General features: G+C 35.7%; 1 protein-coding gene and 1 long non-coding RNA gene across 2 annotated transcripts; both read left to right on the forward strand.

Moving 5' to 3' along the window:
* Positions 1-5,690: 5,690 nt before the first annotated feature.
* Positions 5,691-9,019, forward strand: LOC112790855 (uncharacterized). Its single transcript, XR_003196947.2, has 3 exons — positions 5,691-6,214; positions 6,547-6,721; positions 8,725-9,019. It is a non-coding gene; the product is annotated as an uncharacterized lncRNA (long non-coding RNA).
* A 705-nt stretch (positions 9,020-9,724) lies between these two features.
* Positions 9,725-10,461, forward strand: LOC140183541 (uncharacterized). Its single transcript, XM_072231989.1, has 2 exons — positions 9,725-9,743; positions 9,851-10,461. Exons 1-2 carry the CDS (start codon positions 9,725-9,727, stop codon positions 10,459-10,461), a joined length of 630 nt encoding a protein of 209 aa, XP_072088090.1.
* The last annotated feature ends 209 nt before the right edge of the window (positions 10,462-10,670 follow it).

The following is a 10,670-nucleotide window of genomic DNA, read 5'->3' on the forward strand; positions in this document are numbered from 1 at the left end:
AAGTCAACCCAAAGATTTCAAAATTTATGAGTAAAATAAGGAAAAAGATATTTTTTATTTTTTTAAATTTAATGAGGAAAGAGAAAAACACAAAGATGACTCAAAACATGAAAATTTTGGATCAAAAGCAATGATGCATGTAAGAACACTTTGAATGTCAAGATGAACATCAAGAACACTTTGAAGATCATGATGAACATCAAGAACTTATTTTTGAAAAATTTTCAAGAAAAGAAAAACATGCAAGACACCAAACTTAGAAATTTTCAATGTTTAGACTCTAATAATTCTAAAATGCATATGAAAAACAAGAAAAGACATAAAACAATAAAATGTAAAGATCAAACAAGAAGATTTACCAAAAACAACTTGAATATCATGAAGAACACATGCATGAATTTTTCGAAAATTTTTTTTTTGAAAATTAAAAAAAATGCAATTGACACCAAACTTAAAATATAACACTAGACTCAAACAAGAAACACAAAATATTTTTTGATGTTATAAATTTTTTTTATTTTTCAAAAATTAGTTTGGAAAAACGAAGAAGAAGAAAAATTTTTTGAAAATCAAATAAAGGTTGAAACAAGGAGAAAATTACCTAATCTAAGCAACAAGATGAATCATCAGTTGTCCAAACTCGAACAATCCCCGGCAACGGCGCCAAAAACTTGGTGCACGAAATTGTGATCTCAATGACGCCAACAACTTGGTACGCACAATTGTAATCTCAACTCTTTTTCACAACTTCGCACAACTAACCAGCAAGTGCACTGGGTCGTCCAAGTAATAAACCTTACGTGAGTAAGGGTCGATCCCACGGAGATTGTCGGCTTGAAGCAAGCTATAGTTATCTTGTAAATCTCAGTTAGGCAGATTCAAATGGTTGTGGAGTTTTAATAATTAAAAGATAAATAAAACATAAAATAAAGATAGAGATAATTATGTAATTCATTGGTGTGAATTTCAGATAAGCATATGGAGATGCATTTTCCTTCTGAATCTCTGTTTTCCTACTGCCTTCATCAAATCCTTCATACTCTTTTCAGTGAAAATGGTCCTCTACAGTTTCTGTACGGCTAATCAACTGTCAGATTTCTCGTCTCGGATGAAAAATACCATGCACAGATATCGTATGACTAATCAGCTGTTGGTTCTTGATCATGTAGGAATAGGATTTACTATCCTTTTGCGTCTGTCACCACGCCCTACAGTCACGAGTTTGAAGCTCGTCACAGTCATCCCATCCCAGATCCTACTCGAAATACCACAGACAAAGTTTAGACTTTCCGGATCTCAAGAATGCTGCCAATTCATTCTAGCTTATACCACGAAGACTCTAATCTCGAATTCAGATGCCCCATTACCAGAGGGGAGTCGATGTGAATCGTTGATTAGAAATCCAAGAGATATACATTCAAGCTTGTTTTCATGTAGAACGGAAGTGGTTGTTAATCACGCATTCATAAGTGAGAATGGTGATGAGTGTCACATAATAATCGCATTCATCATGTTCTTGTGTGTGAATGAATATCTTAGACTAAGAATAAGCATGAATTGAATAGAAGAACAATAGTACTTTGTATTAATACTTGAGGAACAGTAGAGCTCCACACCTTAATCTATGGTGTGTAGAAACTCCACCGTTGCAAATGCATAAGTGAAAATAGGGTAGGCAAGGCTGAATGGCCAGCCTCCCAAAAATGTGAACAATGGTTCAAAGATGTTCCAAAAGCTCAAAGATGTCTAATACAATAATAAAAAGTTCTATTTATACTAAACTAGTTACTAGGGTTTACAAAAATAAGTAAATGATGCAGAAATCCACTTCCGGGCCCACTTGGTGTGTGCTTGAGCTGAGCATTGAAGCTTTCACGTGTAGAGGTCTTCCTTGGAGTTAAACGCCAGTTTGTAACTTGTTTCTGGCATTTAACTCTAGCTTGCAACTTGTTTCTGGCGTTTAACGCCAGAATAGGGCAGAAAGCTGGCGTTGAACGCCATTTTGCTTCGTCTAAACTCGGGCAAAGTATGAACTATTATAAATTTCTGGAAAGCCCTGGATGTCTACTTTCCAACGCCATTGAGAGAGCGCCATTTGGACTCTTGTAGCTCCAAAAATTCCATTTCGAGTGCAGGAAAGTCAGAATCCAAAAGCATCAGCAGTCCTTTTTCAGCCTCTGAATCAGATTTTTGCTCAGGTCCCTCAATTTCAGCCAGAAAATACCTGAAATCACAAAAAAATACAAAAACTCATAGTAAAGTCCAAAAATGTGAATTTTGCTTAAAAACTAATAAAAATATACTAAAAAGTGAATAAAACATACTAAACACTATATAAAAACAATGCCAAAAAGCGTATAAATTATCCGCTCATCAGATAACACGAAAGCCTAAAAGACTACATGACTCAGTTCATCGAGAGAACCATGGAGATCCCAGACTTAAACCCAGCAGTCCACCTACACACCCTTAAAGCCAGCCTCAAACCTGGTAAGTTCTGGGAGACAATTGCGGTAACCAAACCAAAGACACTAGAAGAATTCTGAGAAAGGGCTGCAGGGAAAATGGAGGTCGAAGAGCTCTGTGAAGCTCATAAAACGGAGATACAACCGCCCAGAAGAGAAGACGAAAAGACTTTTAGATCACCGAGCAACAAGGAATCGAAGAAACATTTCCAGCTCACTCCGAAATTTGATACTTACACCAGATTCAATACAAGGAGAGAAAAAATAATCAAAGAGATTCTCAATGCCAAAATAATAAAACCCCCTGCCCGAGCAGGAAGTTACTTGGATCAACGATTTGTAGACAAAAGCAAGCACTGTGTCTTCCACCAAAAATATGGACACACAACGGACGAATGCATAATTGCCAAGGACTTATTAGAGAGATTAGCCTGACAAGGTCTCCTGGAAAACTATGTCGAAGGATGAAGAAATAAGGAAAGCACTCGAGACTGGGAAGAGCGCCAACGAACCTCGGAAGAAAAAGATGACAACAGATGGTCCAACCTTAATCCACCAAAAGGAGTAATAAACTGCATATCCAGAGGATTTGCTGGGGGGAGGTGAGACAAACGCGGCACGAAAACGAAGTTACAGGGCAATGCTGGCAATTGAAGAAACAGTACCAAAAAGACAGGTGGATACAGTAGAGCCCAAAATAACTTTCAGTCAAGCTGACCTATCTTTGCCAGGCCCAAATCTCGACGACCTAATAGTGATTTCCATCCAAACAAGAGAGTTGTTGGTAAGAAACGTCCTCCTGGACCCAGGTAGTAGTGCTGATGTCCTATTTTATTCTACTTTCCAGAAAATGAAACTATATGAAAAAGTCATGCAACCCTCATCCGGAGAACTGGTTGGTTTCTCCGGGGAAAGGGTCCCAATAAAAGGATACATATGGCTAAAAACGACAATGGAAAACACCACATTATCAAGGACCATGGATGTCCAATACCTTATAGTCGATTGCCCCAGTCCTTACAATATTATACTTGGAAGACCCGCTCTGAACACGTTCAGAGTAGTGGTATCTACTTTACATCTATGTGTTAAGTTTCAGGTACAGGATGGCAGGATAGCAACAATACACTCAGATTGCCAACAAGTTCGGCAGTATTACAATGCAAGCCTAAAAAGGACCAACACAAGGAGAAAACCTCAACAAGAAGTGAAGGCTATCCATAGCACAAATGAAGTACTGTCACTAGTAGAACTTGATCCTCGGGAAGATTCGCAAGAAAGACCTCAGCCAGCAGATGAACTCCAAAGAATTCCTCTGACCTCCCAAGTGGAACAGTTCACATATATTGGCCGAGCTCTGGAAGGAGAGGAGCAATCAAAACTAATAAAGGTACAACAAGACAATGCCGACTTGTTTGCTTGAACCCCAACAGACATGCCAGGGATAGACCCGTGCGTCATTTGCCACAAACTCGCCATCGACAGAACAATCCGACTTGTGGCTCAGAAGAAATGAAACCTCGGAGCGGAAAAGGCGAAGGCAGCCCTGGAAAAGACCACGAATCTCCTTAATGCCGACTTCATTAAAGAAATCCGCTTCACCACATGGCTCTCAAATTTGGTAATGGTAAGAAAGAACTCAGGTAAATGGCGTATGTATGTCGACTTTACAAATCTTAACATGGCGTGCCCAAAAGATGCTTACCCATTGCCTTGTATTGACAAACTAGTGGACAAAGCTTCTAGGTTTAAAAGCTTAAGCATCATGGATGCATACTCTGACCAGATTCTTATGCATCCAGAAGACCAAAGCAAAATAGCTTTCATAACAGAACATGAAAATTTTTGTTAAAAGGTAATGCCATTTGGCCTAAAGAATGCAGGTACAACATATCAAAGACTAATGGGCAAGGTATTCCATCAGCAAATAGGTTGGAATATGGAGTTCTATGTAGATGACATGGTGGCCAAAACCTCATCAGAAGGATCGTACTTTGACGACCTAGAGGAAATATTCAAACAGATCCGAGCATATAACATGAGACTCAATCCAGAAAAATGCACCTTTGGGGTACATGGAGGAAAATTCCTCGGGTTTATGCTGACTTTACGTGGGATTGAGGCGAACCCCGAAAAATGTGAGGCAATACTCAACATGGCAAGTCCGAAAAAAATCAAGGAAGTTCAACAATTAGCAGGAAGGGTGGCCACGCTATCACGAATTCTGCTCGCAGTATCAAACTGATCGTACCACTTTTTCCAGACGATCTCCAAGAATAAGAAGTTCAAATGGACCAAAGAGTGTGAAACAACATTTTCCGAGCTTAAAGCTATCCTATCCTTACCACCAGTATTACAAAGTCCAGAAATCAGTAAACCTTTGTATTTGTACTTATTTATTTCTAATCATTCTGTATGTTCAGTTCTAGCCATCGAGATAGGAAAGACACAAAAACCAGTATACTTCGTTGGTAGAGTCATGCAACCAACCAAAACAAGGTATCCCAGAATAGAACAAGTGGCCCTAGCATTGGTAACAACAGCAAGGAGGTTGAGGCATTAGTTCCAGAGCCACACAATAATTGTAAGGACTAACCAACCATCACTACAAGAAAAATACCCATTCAGCCACACTTTTTTTAGGCTACATTTGAAAAGTGTAGCCTATTCATAGAATAAGCTACGCTTTTTCCCGTGTTGCCTTTTTATAAGAGAAAAGGATACACAAATGCGGCATCATTTAAAAAGCGTAGCCTTAGGTATTATAGAAATCACTTATAAAGCGTAGCCGTAGGTTGATATCTATAGGTTCACTTTTCGTATCAAAGGAGACGCTTTTAAAGGGTAGCCTATTTGTTAAGTTTTGGGTGCATTTTAAAAGAGATGCCTAATGTATCTAGAACAAAAAACTTAACACTTAGTAAATTTTTTTATTTTTTTCCTGAAAGCAAACTGATGAGTTACTAGTTACTCTACATTTTTTATGTTTCAGTAATATTTAATATACTTTGTAAGACATCACGTGGTCAATTATCTTGTCTCTAATTTTAGTCTAATTTATAAAACTTATTTTTTAAATTAAATATTTAATATTTAAAATTCATTTTTTAATAATTTTAAATTAAATATTAATTTTTTATTTTTAATAAATTAAGCACTAAATTTTAGATATTATAACAATCACCAACATTATATAGCGAGGAATGATATATACAACATTTTTTTGTACATCTCTGATCTCTTCTATACCACCTACTTTTGGTATTAAAAACATTCGATAACAAGTAAGATAATATAAAAGGATTGTATGTAAAAAAAAAGTATTAAAAAAGAAGAATTTGTAAATGATGAAAAAAAAAAAGGTTAAACTTAATCCTTAAAGGACCAGTTTTCCAGTCCAAAAAAAAGAACCAGTTTGAAAAACGTAAAACTAGTAGCTCAAATGGATTTGTATTGATTTTTTTTTTCCTTTCAAATTTTGTATAGGATGAATTACATACACTCACCTTCATCCTCCTAAAACCCTCTCACTCTCGCCATTCAGAGTCGTCGCCTCCCACTCACGGCTCACCTGCACGTATCCACATTGACCGTCGTCACTCCTCTTCGCCATCGCTTGCACTGATTGAAGCTGTGCCGCCCTCACCATCATCGCTGTGCAGCCCTCACCATCGTTGCTGCGCCGCTCTCACCATCGTCATCTCCGTGCTTCTCATCATCGTCTTTGCTGTGCTCACATCATTGAATAGGTATGTATTGATTTCTATTTGCTTCTGAAATTGATTAGTGGCTTAGGGTTCCTATTTTAGGGGTTTTAATTTGGGGCTTTTAATCTCTCAAAATATGGGTTTGTGAACTGTAATTTGATAACATGCATGCTGTTGTTGATGAAGATGTGTGGTATTTTAGGGTTTGTGAACTGTGATTTAATATACAGCATGTCTATTTTCTCTGTATTTTTGTTTCTGAGACTGAATCCAAATGCAGCGTTAATAAGCTTTTGTTTCTGTGATTTCTCAATGAATAAGTTGGCTTCCATTTTTCTGTTTTTAGCTTCCTGTTTCTAACAGAGTTTTTGCAGTTTGAACGGTTTCTTGGTTAGCCAGAAACAGAACTGGTGTGAAGAATGTAAAGAATGAAAGAAGACAAGGAGTAGAGAAGTAGAAGACAAAGAAGAAAGGTGAGCTGAATGAGCTATAACATTTGCTCTCATTGACTCCATTGACGCCACCGCAGCAAGTAATCTGTTGTAGCAGGTAACTCTTATGCGCATTCTCTTTTTCTTTTTTCTGTAGCCTATGATTGGATTCAACAATGGAGCTTCTCTTTATATTATTTCACTTTTGCGATTACGTTTCTCTGTGTTTGAACTTTGAAGTGAAAGTGCAAAATTTCTTTAGGACTCGCTATTCAAATTTATAATGTGTTTCATTGCTTGCTTCAGTGTGTAATTTCATGATTTAACTTTTTTCTATATTCAATAGGTGAACGGTGAGCATTTAGGACCAGAATGATTGAATGTTGGTTGTTGATTAATAAATTACTGTTTGAATTTGCATTGTAATAAATAATTGAGTTCATATTTAAACAGCCTAATTACAGAATATTAGGCTTTAATGAAGCTTTTTCGCCAATGAGGTTTTCTTTTCTATGATTTATGAGGAAAGTTCATTTTGAAAATTAAGCTTATTTTGTTTGGTACACAAGTTAATAATAGATTTACTTGGGATTTGATTACTCATCCATTTGGTCAGTTAATTTGTTGCATTTCATTCTAATTTTTGAAATGGCGAAAATATGCACGTGCTGCATTCTATGATTCTCTGCACTATGTACTTATTTTTTCTTGTTTTCCAGTTGAATCAAAGTATTTTCTGGAAAGTTTTCTCTGCTTTCATCATAATTCATAGCTGTGGGTTTAGTGTTGGTCTTTGATTGTTGGAGCATTTTGAGGACTTGCTCATTGAAGAAGCAAATTGATGCTGAAGCTCATGCTGTTCATGTTTGACTTGCAGAGCTTAGTTTGGTTGCTTCCTTCAAAAGGCATGTGACGTGAGCACAAGTTTAAATAAATACATAGTGATGAAATTGAAAACTCATTAATAATAATAATAAGGTTTATATAATATGGACCTGTAAGTGTAACAAGTGGCTTGATTCCTGCATGTTCAGCTAGTGCCTTTTATACACTGATCTTGACTCATATGAAATAGCAAGCATCTCTCTATAAGATTCTGAACCTGCATTATCATTATTTTCCATGCATGTCAATATAAAATAACTAGTACTAAATTAGAACCAATGTCCAAAATGTAAAGAAATTAAAGTATGAGTGAAAAAAATTAGTTATAATAGTTAGAGTAATTATCTATTATTAGAAACTACTTTTTGTTATTTTTGTTAACTTGAGGAGTATATATAAATAGCTCTTCTATATACTTGTGTGATAGATAACAATGAATATCCAATACAGTTTTATAATATTTTCTCTTTCATAATCTTTTCCTTTCTGTCAAATATTTGAATTCTTTCTCATGAGTTCAAATTCTGTTCTTAGCTCAAACACTATCAGTTACAAATATTTGATGCAAATAGCGCTCATGGATCAACACATATTCCAAACATAAATATGATATGACCAGTTTTTTTTTATTCCCTAATATTTGTTTATATATTGTTAATTGTTAATTAGGATTCTGAATATCTACTGTTAAGTTTAAAATTTTTATTTGTTAGAACTTAGGAGGATGCCAAATTTTTTAATTTGAACTGAAATTGAAGAAGATGAAAGCTGTGATTTGGGCTTTTTGGTTTTGTTTTTTCGTTATGTAATTTTATTATTATTGTTATCAGGGTGGAAGTTGTAATTTTTCTGGTTTTTCTGATTTTTCTGGTTTTGTTTTTTCATGCTATTATGCACAGCTTGTCACTTGCACAATGCACTTTAGTTTCTGATTTTAGTTCCCATTTAGTATGAAGTCGTGTTACTCCGTTTTTTAGTTATGTCCTTTATGGTGATTTATAGTATTCCCTGAATATGATTGTTATTTTAAAGCAAAAGACTTTGGTTTATTTAATTATTTATTCAAACATAGTATGGTTTTGTTTCTTATTTTATGTTTTTGGTGAAATGAAAAGAAGAGTAGTTTCAATTATCCTATGCCGCTCGGATATTGTATATGTTATTAATATGTTAATAATTACTTTTTTCTTGTTGTACTTTTTCAAATTATAATTATTTTTCTATATAATTATGCAGGATAATTCTGAAGATGCGAGTGAAGATTGAGATGCTGATCATGATGGTTTAGTGACAAAGATGGAAATTGAAAGATGTATGGTTGATGATGATATCTTTTATTAGAAGCTAAGATACATTTATATGATATAATATTTTGGTTTTTTCTAGTTTATTAGCAGTAAACTCTAAGTGCATTATATGAGTATACTTATTCTAGTTTGAGATGTATGAATACTCAAAATTATGATCATCCCAATATTTTTGTTTCATTGTATAATTATATTTTGTTTCAGTATAATTTTTATTATTTAAAGATTATTGTATAGTATTATTATATATGTATTCATTTTTATTTTATAATAATTAACTAATTTAATTAAAAATACAGGATTATATATATAATTATATTCTCAAATATTAGAGTTTAAATAAAAAAATTGTTAGAAATTTCTGTTTATATATATATATATATAAACAGAAATTTAAAAACAAAATGAGGGACAAAAGGCTACACTTATATAGAGTAGCTATAGGTATACTGTTTGCTACATTTATAAAGTGATGCTGTAGCCCTCAAAAGTGTAGCCTATTCTTCAGAATTACGGTAACTATTAGTGCTGAAAAGCGTAGCCTTAGGTCCTGAACAGCATCACTTAAAAAGCGTACCCTATTCTCAAAGGCCAGAAGCGTAGCCTTTGATACAGAAAAGCGTAGCCTTTGAGAATAGGCAACACTAGTATAGGCATCCCCTACAAAAGTGTCTCCGAAGCCTAAAAAACGTAGCCTTTTCCTAAGGCATCACTTTTTTTCGTTTTTGGCTACACTTTTCAAATGTACCTGAATGGGTGTTTTTCTTGTAGTGCATTACGGTAGATACTGACAAAGCCAAAATTGGCAGGACGGCGAACCAAATAATCCATCAAACTTTTTGAGTTTGGCATTCAGTTTCATTCAAGGCCAATGCTAAAATCACAAATCTTGGCAGACTTTGTTTTTGAACTTACAGCAAATGAGCAACATGACGAACAGGTTTGGAAGTTACAGGTGGATAGAGCATCAAATTGCGAGGGGAGTGGAGCCGGGATAGTACTAAAGGAAGGAGAAACAGTAATGGCGGAACAATTGCTTTAATTCCACTTCTCAGCAAGCAACAATCAAGCTGCATATGAGGCACTCATAGCAGGTCTAAAGCCCGCCCTCAGTTTCCATGTACACCGCGTAACAGTATACTATGATTCCTTGTTGGTAGTTCAGCAAATCAAAGGAGACTTCCAGGTAAAAGATCCTCTGTTAGAGCGGTACTGCCTCATAGCAAAGGATCTTATTTCAAAGTTTGATGAATTCACTATATCACATGTGAATAGAGAAAAGAACACTAGGGTAGATATATTGTCTAAGCTCGCCGCTACTAGAGCAAACACACACACGTCAGCACTAGCACAACTTATACTAGAAAATCCTAGTATCGAATCACTTTGCATAATGAACATCACTCATACAAACAACTGGAGAATGCCTTTTCTTGAGTATATTCGTGCAGGGACCATTCCCAGAGATGAGACCAGTCCTCAAATCTTTAAACGAAAGGCAAGATTTTACATAGCTATGGCTGGAAAGCTATACAGACGTGGTTTCTCACAACCACTACTAAAATGCCTCGGCAAAGACGAAGCCAACGAAGTCATGACCGAGATCCAGGAGGGCGTGTCTGGCAACCATATAGAAGGACGAGCACTGGCGGCCAAGATTGTCTGAACAGGATATTATTGGCCAATAATGAAAAGGAACTGCATAGCAAAGGTAAAAACATGTGACAACTGCCAAAAGCACGCCGCTATCTCAATAAGGCCTGCCGAAGTGGTACACAGCACGGAGGTAAGCTAGCCTTTTTATAAATGGGGGCTCGATATCTGATGATTGGATTTTTGACGGTTTAGAATTTCTCAAATAAAATCTCGTCGAAG

This window comes from Arachis hypogaea, chromosome 3 (genome assembly GCF_003086295.3).
Source record: "Arachis hypogaea cultivar Tifrunner chromosome 3, arahy.Tifrunner.gnm2.J5K5, whole genome shotgun sequence".
Lineage (NCBI taxonomy): Eukaryota > Viridiplantae > Streptophyta > Magnoliopsida > Fabales > Fabaceae > Arachis > Arachis hypogaea.